Source organism: Anabrus simplex, chromosome X (genome assembly GCF_040414725.1).
Source record: "Anabrus simplex isolate iqAnaSimp1 chromosome X, ASM4041472v1, whole genome shotgun sequence".
Classification (NCBI taxonomy): Eukaryota; Metazoa; Arthropoda; class Insecta; order Orthoptera; family Tettigoniidae; genus Anabrus; species Anabrus simplex.
In genome coordinates, this window is record NC_090279.1 from 153,683,024 (window position 1) to 153,705,299 (window position 22,276).

Here is a 22,276-nt window from a genome sequence, read left to right on the forward strand (position 1 = left end):
GTACAGATTAAACCAGAATATCTTAATTAGGTCATGTTTTTTGTTTTTTTTTCTTTTCTTTTTTGGGTGATTTTATTTTAAATACTGCACCCCAATCAGTATTTCGCTGAGTAGTGGAGGAGAACTTCGTAATCACAATTAAACATCAATGCTCCCTCCCTTCCCTGCAAAGTAAGTCCACTCTCTTGCTTCACTGTGACATATGCTTGTTACGTAGGCTGCCCGCATTGACGCCATGCCAGGCCGGGCGCACTGGGCTAGCCTCAAAAGGTGTCCAGCTGAGCACCTCTGCTCTAGCATGTCAGTGTTTTGTTCTACATCAAACATATCATGTACTGTATCTTTCACTCTTAGAGATTGACTTCATTGCTTGACCTCCTAACTTAAATATAACATCATATTATGACAAGATGATCACAACCATAATCCTTGTTGTTATATGAATTTTAATGTTATAATTATTCCTGCAATGTTATCTTATATCCATACGTTTTAGTTATCACGTGATCTGTTTAATTTTCATTTTGGCTGAAGATGGCCACTAAGTGGCTGAAACTGGTCCTAAGACTTCTGTAATATTATTTACTTGATATATTGTATTGAAAAAGTGGACCCTCTTTTCAATTTATTTCTTATAAGCAACAGAGGTACTCCTTAAAAACCTGTGTTTTATTTTAACATCAATTTTAATCTTAGTCATTAGGTAGCGGATGATGATGATGATGATGTCCAAAAAATGTTCCGCGAATTGAAGGTTAATAATATAATAATCAGTAGATTATTTTGTGTATTAAACAGGTGGGCCCACAATTTGACCCAATCGTACATAACACATAGTTGAGCATTACGTTTCCTTATTCCCAAGTCTTCCCTATCCAAAGTTTGCAACATTTTCATAACGTTACTACTCCTTTGTCAGAAATCCCCCCGAACAAATGGTGCAGTATTCCTTTGAATGTTTTCCAGTTCTCGTATCAAGGGGTCCCGGTGAGCGTTCCGTACAGTGGAGCCATACTCTAACTGCAGTCTTACCAGAGACTTATATACGTTCTCCTTTACATCCTTACTACAACTCCTAAGTACTCTCATAACCATGTGAAGAGATCTGTAACCTTTCTTAACCCTCAAGCCCATGTGCCAGATTTCAGGACACAGACGCACACTTGGGATGCTTTCCACCCCACATCACTGTATTGTAACATGAATTACTGTATTAATTGGCGATTTTAAGATAGATTATGTAAGAATGACTCTTTCTGCATCATGTAGGGGCATACTTCCTTCGAAACTTTTCTCCGCTGTAATTACAAAATGAATCATGCATACCTTGTTTTAGCGAATTCATCTCCGTTAGTGAGATATGCATCTCAAACGTGTGCTTACTTTCCGCTGGCAGAGTTTACGTAGATATTCGTGCATGTAACTTTGGTGTCAAGAATGAAAATCCACAGCCTATTTCCTGTCATTTGACGGGGTCGGGAATGAAATGAATGAAGCCCCATCTAGCGGCAAGGTTAGGAATTGTGCCGGCTGCCGAAGCCTGTCGCACTCGGGCAATGATTAATGACTGACAGATGAATTGAAATGATATTGGAGTGTGTTGCTGGAATAAAAGATAACGGGGAAAACCGGAGTACCCAGAGAAAAAAACCTGTCCCGCCTCCGCTTTGTTCAGCACAAATCTCACATGGAGTGACCGGGATTTAAACCACAGAACCCAGCGGTGAGAGGCCAGTGGGCTGCAGCCTGAGCCACGGAGGCTGATGACAAGAATATCATCATCTATTATATATCCCCAGGCATCAATGGGTAATTTTTCTGCCTTAGCTGCAGTTTTCACTGTGATGAAAATATTTGCAGCCCTCACTCTAACATTTTATGGTGGGGGATGTTTCTTTCTTCACAGAACTATCCTTTCCTTTGTAAAATTCCATCCTCTGAAGTAGAGGTAAATCATCATCTTTCTCGCTTTCACTGACAAAATCTTCACTTTCACACTTTTACTCGCTTTCATTTAAAACATCCTCTTCTTCCTCACTACTGTCATCTGGAATTAAATCTTCATCACTATCTATGGAGTCAAAGAGATTCCTTGTTCTCTCCTGACCTTGCTCAAAGCTATCCACTCTGTACTGGTTTCTGCTCATAAAATATTGTTCATACTGAAAATAAAAGAGAATTCCTACTGAGAATGAAGTCCACATTTTTATTACAGTAACACCACCACACCATATCTAAACTGTAGAGAATAAAACACAATGCAGGATATTTACTTACCGTAACAAAGACAAGCACGTGAAAAAAATGCCTACACTTCACCTTGGTATGAGTGCTACTTACACAAACACGCACGGGGTGGAATCCACCCCAGTAAATGTTTTACAATGTACACTGTTTGACTGTCTCACAGGAACTAGTTGACCTTGAGTGAAAACATGGTGGGTATCCAGCCAGAAAGATACAAGGGCAGAGAGAGCACAGAAAAGTTATTTGTACATTTCACAAGGAAATAAAATGGCCTGGGATGGACTCCACCCCATACACATGTGTTTGAGGGTTAACAACCTCATTAATATGATTACCACAATGGAGATCATTCCTTATAGTAACACCTAGGTACTTGGTATTTATGAACAAGTGAGAAAAATATGATTGTGGTAATTCTTCAGTGTCACCTTAGTAACTTTGTGAGAAAGTTTTCTATACTTAACCTTAGCTACTAATCGTCCATTACCTCCAGCGACCACATTTGGACTGAAGCCAGTACCCTTGCTCTGGTTGTGGTCACTATGTAGGGCATAAAGGGAATGCTTGTAGGCAATCTGTTCAGTGAATAAGGAAGAGGTTGGGAGGTAGTGGTTTAAGGGGACTGTTGTAGACAATAACTCTGTTCATTGGAGAGGGAAGGGGGAGTATATTTTCTTCATAATACACAAAAATACATCATAAGATGACCACACAGTACTTCTTGTATTTCAAATACTGTCTCTAGTGCCCTTATCCCTTATATCACCAGCCTTCAACACAACACACAAACTGGCTTGACATGTTGCCTCCATCTCTGTCAAATCAGTGCTTCTCCCTCTTCCAATTTCTAATCATGCCCAGCTGGTTAAAGTCTCTTTCAAGACCATCACAGCCTTGGTTAATCAAGGAATCAAGTCCCTTGTGGTTTTCTCTCCATCACAGCTCTAGGCACTCTCGATACCAGGCACCCTCACCACGACCTGCCATATTGATACGTTTGCTTCTGATATTCACCCATCATGCTAACTCTTTGCCTGTATTCTGAACCCACACTCTTCCATATCTGATAGGCCTGAGGATTCGTAGCATCACATTTCCTATGATAGGCATTCACCTTCTCTTGGTGGTTCTCCCAAACTGTTCATGTTTTGGAACCATAGAGTATATTACCATAAAATTATAAATGGTAAAGGTGACTGAACAATTCTCTGCCTTGGACTGGTCTCAATATCACACCATCCCCAACTTGTTATCCATTCTTGATGTTGGCAATCACCATGGCAATTTCAGACTTGGTGGCATTTTGGAAAAGAACACATTTTGGTACCAGTTTCTCATGTTCCTTAACTGGGAGATGTGTCATCAGTGTACTCTACCTATCTTACCAAAGATCTTCTCTTGCATGATCAGCTGGATTATTCAGTACTTTCCTCCATTCCTTATGATCTACCTGAAGTATTTTAACTTCTTTTGTTAGAAGATTCTAAGAAGCTCTTTTTCTGTATTTGTTCAGCTCGATATTAGACATTCAGCACTTTCCTCCATTCCTCATCACATACCCAAAGTATTCCAACTTCTTTTGTTGGAAGGTTCTAAGAAGCTTTTCTTCTTTATTCGTTCAGCTTGATACTTTTTGGTTAGTTTCATGTTCAACCCATAATATTCTAAGCTTCTCATTTCAAAGGGTTTCGATGTCTTGGTCAATGTCCAGGATTCAACTCCGTATAAAAACTCACGCAGCATTTTACTCTTCTGTTTATCATCCTGACATATCAGCAATTTGAACAGTTTTCTGAACCATACCATCTCCAACCTCAATACCTGAGACAATAATTAAGGTCTTTTTAATCAATAAGGGCCAGTTTCAGCAATGTGTAAATTATAGTGCAACATGGTAAACAAGAGTTTACTAACAAATAAAAAATATTTCATGTTGTGTCAACGGACTTTGTGGTTCATTCTTTCAAATTTCAACCTTTATCCAGGTCATACGAGCGAGAATGATTTTTAACAATGTGTTTTGTCAAGGTACTCTTGAGGAAGAATGTTCTCTTACAAACATCACACTCGAATTGTTTCACCTGGCTGTGATAGCGAAGATGTCGTCGTAGACCATTAGCGTGCAAGAACATGATTCCACAGATGTGACACTGATAAACACATTCTCTGGTGTGGACTCGCTGGTGACCTATGAGACTTGCCTTTACTTGGAACGAGAGACTGCAGGAGGAACATTTATATGGTCGTTCTGCAGAGTGCCAGCGCATATGGGATCTCACCTGATTTTTTGAAAAGAAACTCCTCTGGCACAGGTTGCAGGTGAAGCGGCGTTCCAAGACGTGCGTCTCCCTTGCATGACGCAAACGTGACTTGCGAGTTGTGAACACGCTGTCACAGCGCTCGCACTTGTATTTGTGGTGATGCTTTGCTTCGAACAGATCTCCATCACTGTCGCTAACTTCCACACCTTCGTGAGACCTCAGGTGTTTCTTCAGACATGACCTCGACACGTATTCCTCTCCACAAACATGACACGGATACGCGTTAGTACTACTGCCATGCATCCTGAGGTGTGGAATCAGCTCGGTGCTCCAGTCTGCAAACCTGGCCTGGCAGACGTCGCACTGATATGGCATGTCTCCATCATGTGTTCTAAGGTGAGTCAAAAGGGTACTCTCCCTTGCAAACATTTTACCACACTTGTCACACCTGGGCAACTCGACGGCACTGGGCATAGCCCCTCCTGTCAGAGAGCAGTCAATATTATCACCATCTGCCAAGTCATTCCTTCCTTCTGCAGCAGCATTCAAAGGGGGAACAGGGGACAATCTGACAAAAAGAGAACATGAAATAAGTGAACAAGAACTCAAAACAAAGACTATTAATTTTACACTGCACATACTCAGAAATGACTTACAGCAACGATGGGATGGGACTGGGAAGGAAATGATAGTGCCCTTAATTGAATCTAGTTTATAACCCTTTCCAATTGGCTGTCAAGGTCTCTAGACACACTCTACTTCAAACATCAGGATTTCTGACTGCTTAAAATTGGAATGGCAAGCCACTACAACATATACCTACGCAGAAAGGTAGATACGCAGGTGCTGCACTCTTTCATCAAACCTTGGAACATCTACAAGTAATCTTTCTCCCAATTACTGGGCTGAGTGGCTCAGATGGTTGAGGCACTAGCCTTCTGACCCTGACTTGGCAGCTTCGATCCTGGCTCAGTTTGGTGGTTTGTGAAGGTGCTCAAAAACTTCAGCCTCCTGTTGGTAGATTTACTAGCATGTAAAAGAACTCCTGAGGGACTAAATTCCAGCACCTCGGCATCTCCAAAAAAACCCGTAAAAGTAGTTAGCGGGATGTAAAGCAAAATAACAATATTTCTCTCTCCCAATAGAGTTATATTCCATGGAGTGTAGCCCAGCTGTCACTATGCACCAGTCTAGCTGTTATGGTATCGACAAGTAGACTGTGTCAGTTGTGGAAGGATGAAAGTGCTCATATACACGACAGTAACATTGGGGATACAGCACTAAACAGTGGCAGTTATTTTATCAGACATTTCTGAGTTTACTGTTGGTGAATTAAGTGTTGAACAATCCTCGAGGATGAAAGTGTTACAAATGCTGCTGCAAGTGCTGTTATGGAAGGATGTTTTGAGTGATGATTGAATATCCTTTACATGTAACTATTCTCATGTTTAGACCCGTATTGAAATTTGCTATAATTTGCATACAAATGTTTTAATTTTTTTTTTTTTTTTTTTCCTATTCCACCTATTCAATACAATTGATTTTGTGTTGTTAAAAATTCATGAATTCATGGATTATAAAAATAAAAATTTGTATGCATATTAATGAATATCCTTTCTCGAAACGAACTGGGTTATGAGACTTTAATCTACTAGCTGATGCAAGACTACTGCAATAATTTAGCTAGTTCTTTTTTTTTTTTTTTTTTTTTAACAGAAATGTTATTCAGCCAATGAAACTAATAAACACACTGCTGACGAAGAAACTCAAACTGATACCTACAATGAAGCCTCTGTTTATATGGCAGGAGTAGGCAATGGTGACATTTACTGAGATTTTAGTATTTATTGGTTTTATTCTCAACATGGGACTTGTCAATTTACCTTATTTATAAGACTACTATAGCCTAGTTTCTTCAACTCTGTTAAATTTTACTTAACAAATGTTAACTAAGAATTGTTATTAATTTAACACTTAAGTTAAAAGTACCCTGTTTTACAAATACATTAACATTTGTTACGAAATGATAGTTAAAGACAAATTAACAAATTTCCGTGAGATTTCTGAATGTGTTTGATAGTGAGCGTCTATTGTTTCTTTACATAAAGCGCTTCTAGTGGTGTGTTGAAATAGTACTTTGTCACAAACTCGTTTGACATTATGGGTTATGGTTAGCAGAGACTGATATGACAAACATGTCAAGTAAATGGCAACAAAAGCATTATTATGATGAATACCAGAAAAATGTTTTTACATATTTAATTTGTAAGTATGCAAGTGTGCTTAGAAAATGAAAGAAGAGACTGTTAAATCACATTTAATTGCAATCTGACGCTCCTACATCACTGGGAAAATGTGATAATTGATATGTCTTGAATGATTTCCAGGCATTCTTTTACTGCGGGGAAAATAATGGAATGCCTTGTTAATGCTGCAATGGCAGCAGGAATTCTTTGCAGAATTTTACACACTCTTGTCTTGCACTCGTGGACATAGTCGCCACGATTACATGAAAAGAGTCTGAAGCATAATATCTAACAAGTAGAGGCCAGACCTTGCATCCAACAGAAATTAATGAGCTTAAATTACTGTAGGCCTTAATGTTCTCACAGTTACTGCTGTAGATAAGAATGTTTACTGCAGTTTGCCTAATAATTTTATTTGCACTTTAAACTTTATGTTCCCTCAAATAATAATCTATTTTGTGCAAAAAATATAGCTACAATGAGACTTGAACCCACATTGTCGAGGTTTAGAGACAAGTACGGTGATAACTAGGCCACCGCTCCAATGATTATGTTGTAACTCTCCAGATATATATGTGTTGCATTGGGATAGGGGAATTTATAAATTTTTCAGAAATTATTAGGTTGCAGAACTGACATGTTTAAGTAAAATGTGTTTGCCTTTTAGTTTTCTATCACCTCCACTTGGTCCAAAGCGGAACCTGCATGATGATATTTGCCCTCAGTTTCTTCGAATACGAAAGAGTATTGACCTAAACCCTTATATACAAGTTAGTATTCAGTGTCCCCCAACAGGTACATTGAAGCTCGTTGAAATCTTCTGTTGCCTTGTTCATTATGGCTTTGGTAATTAGATATCTTTGTAGAAAACTTTCTTCTGACAACCGTCAAAAGTCATTTTTACTTAGTAAGGGCTGTCCTTTGCCTTCTTCAGTTTATAAATAGTCTTCATACAGCAGTAAAGCTTCAAACTTTTGTCTTCTAAATGGTACCATTTTGAAACAGCTATTAAGAGGTTTAACACAGGGATGCTGCCATGTTAATTTAATGCAAGTATTAACAATTTGTTAGAGTTAACATTTCTTGATGAGACTGTCATTTTGTTCAATTATGTGTTAAGTCTCCTTAACAACAATGTTAACACTTAACAATCATTGAAGAAACTGGGCCCACTTCTCACAGCAATGAGTAACACGTGCCATTTTCCCCCGATGTTTTTTTACGCAATATAGATTTATGTTGATTTTCTTTATGTTATATATAGGTCGTAGTCCAGGAGATAAAGTGACTATACCGTTACTAGGACACAGAAAATCAGATACCTTCTGAAATACCTAAAATTGCAATTCTGTAAATTTTTCCCACCAGACAAAAATATATCAGTAGATGAGTTTCTGACACAAATGCACACGAGTGGCTGAAGAGGCACTTGTCTATAGGAATCTATTTTTTCAGGAGAAACAAAAAATTGAGTACCCTTCACATACTATAATTTTATATTATATTTTATTTTTCCCCATAAAGAGTATAATATGTAATGCTGTTTAGAATGTTATGCATACAACAATAAAAATTCCTTCTTCCCGATCAGGGATGTTAAGTCAACAAAAAACAACAAAACAAACAAAAGAGTTTTGCTCAACAGAAATAACTAGGAGCTGCTACTTAAGCCTTTAATTAGCTGTGCATGGTCTTAAAGACCAGGTACGAAATTATACACTTCCTTCTCAAAATAATCTCTACCAAAACTTAAATCATCATACATAAGGATTACAGTCAAAAGACATAACATAATGCACGTGAACTCTTGTGTTCATTTGCACTCCTTCGCACGCGTTTGCACTTTTTTTCTTGACCTAACTTACATAGTTTTCTCCCCACATCCAGTTCCCACGGTTGCATCCTATATACACGCCGGTATCTCGTATTCCTTTGGAAGGCCCCACGGAGTAGGGGTAGCGTGCCTGCTTCTCATCTGGAGGCCTCAGGTTCAATTTCTGGCCAGGTCAGGGATTTTACCTGATTGGTTCCAGGTTGACACATCCTACGTGATTACAATTTAGGAGCTATCTGGTGGTGAGATAGTGACCTCGGTCTAGAAAGCCGAGAGGATTTTTCGTGCTGACCAAGCATCACTTCGTAATCTGCAAGCCTTTGGACCGAACAGCAGCCGCTTGGTGGGCCGAGGCCCATCAGGATTGTTGGATTATATTCCTCCTTAGTTTTGAAATATACAAGGCATACAATCCAGTGTTCAAAGAATTCTTTTAATTCTTCACTAGCTGTCAAACTCATCTGTCAGAAGGGCACACTTTACAGTATGAAGCAGTGTCCTTGCAAGTGTAATTAAACAGTTTGTGCGCATAGCACTTGCCGTTCTATTCTGCCATTAGGTATAGAAACTGCATCCTCCAGGTTCACCTGTGGCTTTGAAGTCTCTTTCCCGTCAGGAATACCAGCAAGCAACCAGGTTTACACTTTGTTACCGATACGAGTGTTTTGACTGCTTACCAATCACTTAAATGTTCCTTCCATAATTAGAGATTATAACAAATGCTGAAGCATCAGAATTTTCAGAATTTTGTCCCACCATAGGTTGTTCTCTCTCCTTTTTTCAAATGTTGCACTAACACATCAAAGTTTTTTACAAGGATAGGAAAGGGCTACGAATGGGAAGGAAGCAAACATGGCCTTACAGGAGGTCTTTAACTTGCCACAAACAGTTTTCATATTAATCCAAGTGGCTCAAGACCGAAGACGATGGAAGCACATGGAAGAGGCCTATATCCAGCAGTGGATTGAAATAGGCTAGAAAAGAAGAAGAAGACTACTTATTTTGCACCTGTTGAGTCATTTATTTTGGTTATTTTTTCCTGTCCTCAAGTATGAACATTGTTTCACCAGGGCAAAGTTATCATTGAAACATTAAAAAATGCCAAAGACATTTTCTCTCTCTCTCTACCCCCACCCCCCACCCCCTAATCAGTTCTACTAGTTCATCAGAAAAGAAATGTTCAAAAATTCTTCTTCATTCTGCATTGGCGTTCATGCAACGCCATACCCAGATGCTCCAAATATATTTATAGGTTCAGAATCGGTAAAAAGAACGTTTTGCGCTATTCCAAACTCTGCTCACTGTGATTGAATGTTTATAATGTCAATGTCACCTGTTCCATCTTCTGCATCATTGGCACCATTCAGATCATTAAAATAACTGTCACTATCAGCATCACTGTCTTCTGAATCTAACAATATACGTGCAACATAATAAAATTTTTGGTTAAATCTTAAATTTGCTTTTCCCTCCAGAACCATTGTAAGTCACCATGCTGATAGCACTGCCTCATCGTCGGCAACTGTAACTCGATCCGAATATATATAACTTCTTCCTGCATACATTGACCAGTTCAACTCAGTTTTGCTAGTGGCTTAACGTCACACTGGCACAGAGAGGTCTTATGGCGACGAGATAGGAAAGGCCTAGGAGTTGGAAAGAAAAGGCCGTGGCCTTAATTAAGGTACAGCCCCAGCATTTGCCTGGTGTGAAAACAGGAAAACCACAGAAAACCATCTTCAGGGCTGCCGACAGTGGAATTCGAACCCACTATCTCCCGGGTGCAACCTCACAGCTCAACTTGGTTTATGGATGTGTTTACGATGACTAAACAGACCAATCCTGGCATAAAACATATGCCCAAATGAATCGCACGGAATGGATGGAGGAAGACGGTTTTATAATTGACAGGAGTTTTCTTGCTTGTCGCTTGGCCTCTTGATGTCTGCGGCGTTCTCTTTCAAACGAGTTGACAGCAGTGGATGTGGATGTAGTGTTCCGCCGAAGTGAGCGGTCGACAGCACATTCTTCCCCTGTCTGTAGATCTATACCAGTTGTCTTCATGATGTGTTTCAGCTGGTCCTTAAAACGCTTAAGAGGGGCTCCATGAGGTCTACTGCCGGAGCGAAGTTCACCATAAAGAATTTGCAAGCTGTCCACTTCATGGCCGTATCGATGAGTATAATCAACAAATTAATCTTAAAGGCCACCTAATCGATACTTTATTTCTTTTGCCTTTGGCAAACTTAAAAATACATTAACAAACACAGTACATGTTTCGACCACTTAGTGGTCATCTTCAGCTGTATATAAAAAATCTTAGATGATAACATTTAAAAGCAAGCACATTGGATCTTAAAACTATATCCCATGGGAATCTAAAAACTATTGTTCTAGATGCTTTAAATGAAATGGAAGATGGGGGGGGGGGGTTGGGGGTAAGGAGATTTATGTGAATGATACTTAAATTACAGTATCGTTTACAATTGTGTTTAAAAAAAACTTAAATGATGAAAAACATATCTAAAATATTTAAAAGCGTCTATGGTAAAATTCTTTTTGATAACATTAGGTGGCGTGAATAAAAAGTTTGTGTTTGTAATAATCTTCAGGTATTTGTGGGAAAATAATAACTTAATTAAAATTCGCGTCTGTGGTGATGTTAAACACTTTGTTTTTAATAAACATACTTTAAAATATTCTAAAGTGTCTATGGTAAGGCACTTATTCAAAAAACACTTGTGCTTGAATGAAAGCTTATGTCATATGCACCAGTCTTCAGGTATTTGTTGTTTATATTTAATAACTTCCTTGAGTGATATTCTTGTGGTTAAAAAGCCGTGTTGACTGTTTAACTTCCGAGAATTGCTCTCCGGAATGTGATAAAAGAAATTGTGTTAGTCGTTTAACTTTCTAAAACCCTGTGGTGGCTTCTGCCATATAAAATGGCGATCTGATTCGGGCAGCTAGATGACGACACAACTCTACTTCCCATTCCTCCGGAATATTCCACGAACAATCAGACCATGTCACACCGCTATCACACTAGGTCGTGCACGAAGACAGTTCTCCAAGGCAACGCGGATTAAACATTTGCCAGATAAGATCGCGAGACAAGCTGCCCAAATCAGATCGTCATTTTATATAGCAGAAGCCACCACAGGGTTTTAGCAAGTTAAACGACTAACACAATTTCTTTTATCACATTCCGGAGAGCAATTCTCGGAAGTCAAACAGTCAACACGGCCAAATCAAAAGACCTGCACCTGGCGAGCCGAACATGTCCTGGCACTGAAAGCCATATGCCATTTCAATTCATTTCATTTTAGTGAGAAGAAAATACTGAAATTCTAACAAAAATCAAAAGTGTCACTATAACATCATTCTTCTAACCACTTTCAAAACAGTTTGACTGCTTTTATGGAATAGGCAAACTTGGGTAGCAAGTGTGCTAAGATTGCTGCAGGCAACTTCAACAGTCACAGTACAAATTGAGGATACAGGGAAACTGATGAAATGGGGAAGTTGTTGAGCAATGGACAGTAGCAAATGATGAGTGTCACATACAACTCCAAACAACCTAAGTCACACTAAACCAAACACCATTACATCCTGCCAACTTTGCAAAACCAAAAATTAGGTGATTTTGATATGAAAATCAGGAAAAGTCAGGAGATACAATTGGTCAAAACTGCTTATTCTACATGTCATGTGCAATACAGGAGTACGATGGTACATTATTTATTTACATATTTTACGCCCACATTGGAGCACTTAAATCAATACATTTGAGTTAATTTCTTCTTTTTCTTCTCCCAGAACTTTCTCATCCTCTCCGACCTGGAAGCCCTTTGTGTGTCCGATATAGTATATTGTTTCCGTTCAACTGTTTTTAGTTTGAGACTTATGCTTTTGTTCTTCAAAATCCTCTTCTCTTTTCTGTCTTTGATTTGTTGCCAAGTTATACCCAATTCTTCCAAATCATTCTGAACTTAAAAGTAATCAAATAGTTGTTTCAATATCCTGGTGTCTGGTAATCTTAATATGTGACAGAAAAAGGAAATCCTTCTTTTACGCATTGTAGATATTATTGATTCACATTCACGATAGACAATGTTGTTAGGCAACAATCTTCACTGTCCATCAACTTGGTGTTTTTTATTAATATTTGTTCTAAGAATTCTTCTATCAGTTTTCTGTAATTTGTCTGTTGTAGATTTTACATTTAATTTGAATAAAGTTTCACTAGCATATGTTGCTTCTGGTTTAACTATGGAATTATAGTGTTTCAGCTTAGCATTTATCGAAAGAGATTTTTTTTTTTATAGGTTGGCCAGGTAACATTCAAAGATAAAGGGTAGGATTCTCCACCTGTTCAATACCACTTAAAATGTGATATAAATTAAAATGTCACATTTTATTATTAATTTTTAGGTACCGGTTTCAGCATTTTTTATGCTATCATCAGCCTAGGGTTAAGCAAACAAGGACATTGTGTAAATTACATGTGTATGTACACAAATAAAACTTCTAAAAGTCTAGCAATTTATAACTACGTCACAACATAAAACATTTGACTGCATAAAACTCTCATATATACATGATAATAAAGTTCTAAACAAAAGGTAAAATTGATCTATGTACAGCTCTGTGCATTTCTATCACCTGGTGATGTTAAATGCTACGATTGTGTATACAGTTGCACTAGCCAACAAGTTTTTGTAAAATCTTCTGTCTCGACTATCTACACAGCTGATTAAAATTAGAGTATTGACCTTGAAGCAATATATAAAATCTTTTTGAACATTCTATCATGAGAGATTTCAGCATATATACATTATTAGTTAAATTTTTCAGAGTATTACTATACAGTATAAGAAGGAAGAGCATTTATTGTCTGATCTTTGTAAAAGATAGTTCCTCAATGGATTATAATCGGAAAGCCATCATAAACTGGTCGGATTTTTTAGAATCAAGTAAAAGGCTTTCATGGCTTGTAGCCTGCTTAAATCTTACTGAAATAGCTTGACTATCAGGGAATAAAATGGTTTTTAAACCTATATTTCAGTAGTATATTCAAACGTGTGAATGGACTGAGGCCGTAGGTTGACGGGTGCGCGTTCATGAGAAAGGATGTTTTCAGGTGGTCAAATGTAATTCTAGAATGATCTTGATTCAAACCGGACCTCAAGCACCACGTTACCGGCGAGAATTTAAAGGGGAACTGGCGAGCGAAACTGCCGAGCATTACTCAATGTCCTTGTTTGCTTAACCCTAGGCTGATGATGGCATTAAAAAATGGCGAAACTGGTACCTAAAAATTAATAATAAAATGTGTCATTTTAATTTATATCACATTTTAAGTTGTACTGAACAGGTGGAGAATCCTACCCTTTATATTTCAATGTAAATCTTTTTTCAATACGGACCAGTTATGAAGTTTTTGGCGTTAAATTGGCCAGGTAAGTCTTCATGCTTGTTTAAATTTAGTTGTTCTGTGTTCTATTGCTTCTTTTTCATTTGTGTTCCATGTTATTATTTCCCCAAAATATTTGAATTTCTGAACAATTTTAATCTCTTTATTACTGTTCAGTTGCATAACTGGTAAATCAACTTTAAAAGTTGGCATCATTTCTGTTTTTTCAAATGAAATTTGTAATCCCATTTTTTTTGCCAGGCCAGAGCAAAGTGTAGCTTCCACTTAAGTCCCAGTCTCATCCATGGCTGTGACAATATGGAAGCTGCTGGGGTATGGGTGGTGCTGATTAATGACATTCACAGCACAACCAGTGTGTCTGAGTGTCATGAAAGGTGTTGCTCATAGGGTTAGTTGTGCTACAATACCACTGTCTGCCCCAGTGAGGAAAGCAATGGCAAACTACCTCACTCATCTTGCCTAGTATGTCTCATTTTGGTACTGCCATTGGTTTTTGTGGTTTCCGTATAACTGCATAGCCTTTGGTGATGCTATTTGAGGATCCAACCAGCCTCTGGACTGATGACCTAACAGACAATTTCTAGTTGTTCAATTTTAAATTTAGCCTCTTCTATTGTATTTTCAAGTAATGCTAAATCGTCCGCAAAAGCAAGGCAGTTGAGTTTAATATTTCTACCGATCTTGATAGTTGGTTGGCATTTCTTGTTCCATTCCTTCTCCAATGCACAATTAAATAACAATGGTGAAAGTCCGTCTCCTTGTCGAAGTCCAGTTCTTATAGTGAATTATTCTGATAATTCACTTCTAAATTTAACTTTTGCCTCCGTATTTTTAAAAGTCGTACTAATGAGGTTAACAAGTTTTTTGGTATAAGCCAAATTTTTTAAGGCTTTTTAATAATGATTCACGATGCTTTTTTTAAATCTACAAACGTGATGACTAGACCCTAACTTCGAACTCTTCGGTGCTTCATTATCCATTTTAAACTAATTATTTGATCTGGACAGCTTCTACCTGGTCGAAATCCTCCCTAATATTCTCCAAGTTCTTGGTTGAGTTGTTCTTGGATTCTTGTGTATATAATCTTGGATAAAATCTTGTATGTAATATCAAGCAAGGATATCCCCCGATAATTATATGGATCAGAGCCTTTCTTATGCAGCGGGTGGATTATTGCTGTATTCCATTCCTCGGGAAGCTTCTCTGTGTTCCAAATATCAATGATGTATTTATGTAGGTTTTGAATAGTCTGATCATTAGCATTCTTCCATATTTCTGCTAGTATTTGATTCTCTCCTGCTGCTTTGCAGTTTTTAAGTGCATTAATTGCTGTTTTCACTTCATTGTAAACTGATGGTATAATCTTTTGTAATGGAATTTAATTTTTTGGGTTAGGGTCGAATTCTAAATGTTCCACAGGATCCTCACAATTAAGTAACTCTTTAAAGTATTCTGCAAGGCTGTTAGCATTATCTTGATTATTGTGTGCCATTTTTCCATTTTTATTTCTTAACATAAGTGTGGGAGGGGTAAACTTAAATTGATGTTGCTTGAATGTTTTGTAATAGTCTCTTGTTTTATGCTGATTGAATGTGTCCTCTATAGTGTTAAGTATTTCCTTTTGATAATTTCTTTTAATTGTCCTAATTTCTTTAGCTATTTGTCTTCTGGCATTAATTAGTTCTTCACGAGATTTTTCTGTTTTCCTCTGTTGATCATTTAACCATGCTTTGTGCCTTGCTTGAATTGCTTTGTCACATTCCCCGTTCCACCACGCATGTTTCTTTCTCCTTTTAACTCTTTCCGGTCTAACTGCGAGCATAGCTCGCAGCGGCCAAAATTACGTTCAGGACGCACTGCAGGCATAGCCCGTAGTAAGGTTTGACAATTCGCTAAAAATCGAGAACGACCTATGCACGCATGCTGGTGGTTACATCGTGTTTCCTAATGTATTAGTTACGGGAGTATTTAAGCAGATGGCAGTATTATATGTCTAAGTCAGAGAATTTACGATATATTTGAACAGCATGCATCAGTAGATGTTGTCACTCAGTGAGCTCTAAGACATGGCTTCTCGTGGCAAACATGTGCTTGACGAAAGTGATATTTTCGATATTTTATGATATATTATAAGTTTATGCGCAAATGAACATATTATTGACATATGCATTCGAAACAACTTCTTGCATTTCATTATGATTGGAGTTCGTTTTACGGCCTAGCTCATATTCCCGCGTATTTCATATTTGCGTGAATACGTAAGATTGTCTACATATTCGTAAAGTTGTCTGTTTAGAAGACTGTATTTTCTCTTTCTCAGAAGTCTTTTGTGGTAAATGGAACAATATTTTTACAGTTGAGTAACTTTTAACAAAATTTATCAATTAAAATAAAATTTCGTAAGAGCACCCATTTTCATTATTGTAATTATTACTATTATTATTATTGAAAAATTATTATTTTTATATCGTACTTATTATCGTTGTTGTTTTGTATTGCAATGCATATTTTATTTTAGCGAAATAGGGTAAATATTACTGTATTTCAGAAAAATGTACTTGCTTCGTTATCCGTCAGACCTTTCCTCCATTCGCAAAACATGGTATAATATATAAACAATTTTAAAATCTCAAGTGATAGTTGACATGATACAAAGAGCACTTTTGAAAATTAGATGCTCAAACAAGCACAAAGAAAAAAAGAATCATGTCAATATCTCCTACAGGTACAGAGATGATATATTTTAAAGATCCTTAAAAATGCCCAATCCAGAACGTTTGTTAGGGATATTAAGGCCCAGACTGGAATGGGTTAATTGGAGCGATTTCTTCAGCTATGGTTTTAAGTTTCTTGATCATCGTCTCTAATTTGTCATTTAAAGGTGTTTTGGACCTCTCTAAACATATTTTATTATTTATTAAGTAACTGGGATCATAATTTCTCCTTGCTCTGAGATGATTACGTTTGTGTTTCCTTTTTGGTGTTAACTTGATTTTTATTTTTGAAATATAATTATCCGAGTCAATGTCTACCCCATGGAGGACTCTGACATTAAATTTGTTTATGATAATATTTATCCATAGCAACATGATCAATCTGAAACTCTCCCAATTTTATGTTAGGGCATTTCCATGTCCCTGAATTGGAAACTGATCACTATCTATTAGTAGCACCTATTCGTCTGAGGCCTAGATGGTATAAAAGAAACACACAAACAACACAAGAAATTAAAACTTCTTATAAGGTTAACCTATTAAGAGACCCCAGTATAAAATGGCTGTACCAGAACAGACTTAACGAACTTACACAGATGACACCAGTTAGTGACAATGTGGAAATGGAGTGGTCTAATTTGTGTTCAATTTTAAAGCAGTCTGCTTTTGAGAGTTTGGGAGTTAAGAAAAAATGGCAGAGGAAAAAGGGTTTAAGAATCTGGGATGAAGAGATTGAAAAGGTTATTTCAGACAAAAGAAATGCTTATAAAAATTTTTTGTCAACTGGCAAATTAGAAGATAAAATAGAGTATCACCACAAGAGAGCAATAGCAAAAAGGGAAGTGCGAAAAAAGCACAGAAAGAGTTGGGAAAACTTTGTTTCACAACTGGAGACTGATATAACAAGACCACAACCACAGACCTATAAAATACTCAAGAAACTAAATAATGATGTAAAAGAAGACATACGCATTAATGCAATACCTCTAACGGAGTGGCTCATTTATTTTTGGAACCTTTGGAGAGGTTCAAATATTGAGCCATTTCTTCTGCCAACATCTCTTAACAAGTCTTCGGAAATCATTACACTCGAAGAACTGGAGCTAATACTCAGAAAACTTAGAAATGGAAAAGCATCTGGAGAAGATTCAATAAATGCAGAATTATTCAAGTATTCCAGTGACACCTTCAAGCAAAGATTTCTCAAATTCATCAATTTAATTTGGAATGGCAACAGACCACCAGAGAATTGGCAAAAAGCTATAGTTATTCCTCTTCATAAGAAGGGCAGTGTGAAAGATTGTGGAAATTACAGAGGGATAAGTATACTCAACTCAGGTTACAAAATTTACTCAAATATTGTCAGAGAAAAATTATTCAGGTATTATGAAAATGTGATTGGAAATGAACAACATGGATTTCGAAAGGGACGCTCATGTGCTGATGCTTACTTTACCTTGAAAATCTTAGTCGAAAAACGCAGGGAATTTAACTTGGAAACTCACATAGCATTTGTTGATTTTAAGAAAGCCTTTGACCTAGTTAATAGGAACAGACTTCTTAATATCTTAGCAGAAGATAATGTCCCACAACAGTTAATAGATAACATATACAACATGTACAGTGACAACCTTATTGCAATAAAGTTAGGTAATCATCAGACTGAATGGAAACCGATCAGCAGAGGTGTGAGACAAGGTTGTGGACTTTCTCCTTTGTTGTTCATAATCTATATGAACAACATAATACAGGAATGGAGACATGAAAAGCATGGATCAATCCCAGTCAGCAGATATCTCACACATCTAGATGCCATACTCTTTGCTGATGATGTTGCATTGGTAGCATCATCAGAAGATGATCTTCAGTGGTCAGTATTTAATCTCCAGAAAGTCTCTTCAAAATTCGACATGATCATTTCACCACAAAAGAGCAAAATAATGGCCTTTAAGGGGAAGGACCCTATCCCAAGTAAAATCTGTTTAGATAATAAAATTTTGGAAAGAGTCAACGAATTCAATTATCTGGGATACAATTTATCTTACCAAGGGGAAATTGATATCTCTGCAAAAATAACCAAATTTACCAGAACAACAGGAATCATAAATCATATCATGAAGCCATCTCTTGTCCAAAAACACACTCGCTTACGTCTTTATAACACTTTAGCCAGACCAACGCTTTGCTACGGCAGTGAGGCATGGACAATAAGAACTCAAGACATTTCCAGAATTACAGCACGTGAAATGACATTCATGCGCAGAACAGCAGGCTATACGAAATGGGATCGTATAAGAAATGAAGATGTGCTTAAGGGACTGAATGTGAAATCAGTAATCAATTACATCTATGATTACCAAGAAAACTGGAAACGTCATGTTCAAAGGATGGAATCTGGAAGACTACCAAAGGAGATCCTACGCTATCAACCAAGAGCACAGAGATCTATAGGACGTCCAATGAAGCGATGGAAAGAAAATGCAAGACCATAACAGGCCACATGGCCCAGTACTTGGAAGGATGATGATGATGATTATGACATAACCTCTCCTGCCCAAACGCCAACCTCACCTTCCCGAGATGAAAAACCTGTTCCCAGCCCTGTTGACAGAGTCACGGCGGTATAACCGTTACATCCATTATGGAGGAAATGCTGTGATTTCAGCTAGTCCATTAGCTGAGAGGTGGCAGCCCCACCAATGGTCTTACTTCCTTCAGGCTAGCAACCCGTCGGAAGGACATTTGATTGCTTTCAAGTCTTGCAAAAAGTAAAATGCAAGACCGTAACGGGTCACATGGTCCAATACTTGGAAGGAAGATGATGATGATGATGAAGTTTATGTGGTCACCTCATGAATCTGGTGGTTTCCAAAACGAGTCCATGATCTACACAAAGTTCAATTAATCTTTGACCATTTTTGTTCGTTAATTTATGAGCTGGCCATTTTCCTACAACTGTGCAATACTTCTTTTCTCTGCCTATTTTAGCATTGAAATATCCAAGTAAGATTTTTATATGCACATCAGGGATCTTCGATAATATGTAATCAAGTTCTTCCCAAAAGTTTTCAGCTCCTTCTCTATCTTTATTGTTTTTGTCATATGTTAGTGCATGGACATTTATTAAAGTATACGTTTTATTCCCTACTTTAACTGTTAGAAGTGCCATCCTCGAAGAGTTTGAAGGAAAATCTTTAATTGAGTCTATTATGCTACTATGAACAAGAAAACCTACACCAAATTGGGGGACGTTCTTCATTACTCTTTGTCCTGGAGGTCCTCTGTAGAGGCGATAACCTCCTGATTCAACTGGGTCCTGGTCTGTGTTCTTGTAAAGCCGTTATTAAAATCCTATCTTGGTCCATCACATCAGTTAAATGTTTCAACTTGCCCACCTTACTTAAGCCCGGTTGTATAAAGACATCTGACTGGAGATCAATTAAGAACTTAGTTCTGAAAATGAACTGAGATTACGACTTCATCGCGTTGTATAAAACTGAACTCTGTTTACACATGTTTAGTTCAAATGTAATCGGAGTTCAAAAAAGTGGACGTGGCAACACTGCAAAACAAATGAAATACGAAATAGCTCAGCCCTTTGGATAATACATAAATGGCGGGATTGACCTGGCCGTGACTGTAAACAAATGAAATACGAAACTGCCGTGACTGTCGAAGAAGGAGAAGAAGATAATATTGAAATCTCGCGAAGTAATCTTAATGGCGGATAGTGTATAGTCACGAAATACGAGGCTCGTGGTTTGTGTGGCATTAGGAGGTGAATTTTAGCAGTTTGACAGTCGCAAGTGTGATACATTACTCTAACTCGTACAGTTATTCACGTCAGAGTGTTCGTGAAGTGTTCAGTGAAACCTGAAGCGAAATATCTACAAAAACAACCATGCCACCCAAAGTTAAAGAGGTGCCAATGGAAGCCATTGTGAAGCAAGCAGTGCAGGAAGCGCTGTGCAGTAAGGAGACTCTCAACACGCTTGCCAACCTCATCCAAGATCAGGTGACGAAGACAGTTGTAGAGCAACTGAAAGAAACCATAAATTTCAATACGAGCGTGATCGAGGAACTAAAGCGTGCGCTGGAAGAAAGAGACACGACCATAAGGGAATTTAAAAGGGAGCTGAAAATTAAAACAGACAGTTTAGAGCAGTACCAAAGAAGACAGTGCTTGCGTGTGTTTGGTGTGGAAGAAACTGCAGGAGAAAACACCGACAATATTGTCATTGATATTGCTCGTGAAATTGGGGTGGTCTCTCAGTGGACGAAATAGACAGATCGCACAGGGTAGGGAAAAGTCAAACTGGCCGTCCAAGACCCATAATTGTGAAGTTTGTTTCGTACCGGAAAAGAAATGCGATGTTTATAAACAAAAAGAAACTCAAGGGTACAAATAAAACAATTAAAGAGGACCTAACCCCAGAGAGACTGCGGCTTCTAACCAGGACGCTATAAGTACGTTCAGTGTGCAGAACGTGTGGTCGAAGGATGGCATAATCTATGTTAAGCAGGGAACTCGTAAAATACCTGTGTCAAACCGCGAAGATCTCGATCGTATTTGCTAACCATGAGCCGACATTCTGTAAACTAAATACCGCTGTATAGAATTTTAATCATAATTTCAACTCTAGCTATAGCCTACATTTTTATTATTAATTTCAGTTTTTAGTTTCTTAATTTTATCTAGTGTAGTTTTTCCTTTTATAACCACAGTTAAATTTTAAGTTGGCAGCAACAAGTAACCAGGAAACAAATGCCTCTAGTTTCAGCCTCTCCAACCCACAGTCCCAAGCAGGTCACTACCTGTATCTCCCTGCCCCCACCCTAAGTACCGCTAATCACCTTCAAGACATTCTTTCGCCTTACCCTACCTCCTTACAAATAGCTCATGTAAACACTCAGAGCATTCTCCCGCATTTCCCGGAATTCTCTGAAATATTCTCAACCTGCAACCTGCATGCCATACTATTCTCCGAGTCGTGGTTGCGTCAGTCTATCCCTTCATCTCTTGTTAGTATGAATGGTTATTCATTAGTTAGGAATGACAGGAGCGGTAAGCTCGGTGGAGGAGTCGGTATGTACATACGGGATGATGTGAAGTATAAGGTGATATTAAAATCCCCCAGTGAGTTCTCCAGTAGCCCCGAATTCTTGTTCAATGAGCTCATAGTTCGCGGTACGAAGTGCTTGCTTGGTGTGGTGTATCGTCCACCGAAGACTGGTAACATCACAAGTCTAGAGGAAGCCCTACATGATCTAACACCCAGGTATGAGCATTTGATTTTAATGGGAGATTTTAATACAGATTTGACAAACAAATCTACCGAAACAAAACGATTGACTGAGATGTTTTCATCCATTAATTTGACAATACTACCCCTAAACCCTACACACCATGTTGCCAACTCACGCACGCTCCTCGATCTAATAATTACTAATAATACCAACCGAATCCTAACTCATGGACAAATGCCCGTTCCCGGTCTCTCCCGACATGACATGGTTTACGCTGCATATTCCTTGAA

General features: G+C 38.0%; 1 protein-coding gene across 2 annotated transcripts in view; it reads right to left on the reverse strand.

Moving 5' to 3' along the window:
* Positions 1 to 2,870: 2,870 nt before the first annotated feature.
* LOC136885894 (zinc finger protein 12) overlaps positions 2,871 to 22,276 on the reverse strand; it is an 85,938-nt gene continuing 66,532 nt past the window's right edge. Inside the window, exon 2 of one of the 2 annotated variants that reach the window (XM_067158584.2) lies at positions 2,871 to 5,076. In XM_067158584.2, the coding sequence (XP_067014685.2) occupies positions 4,218 to 5,076 (859 nt within the window). In that variant the 3' untranslated portion in view covers positions 2,871 to 4,217. The remainder of the gene's footprint in view (positions 5,077 to 22,276) is intronic. The other variant, XM_067158583.2, reaches the window with a different exon arrangement.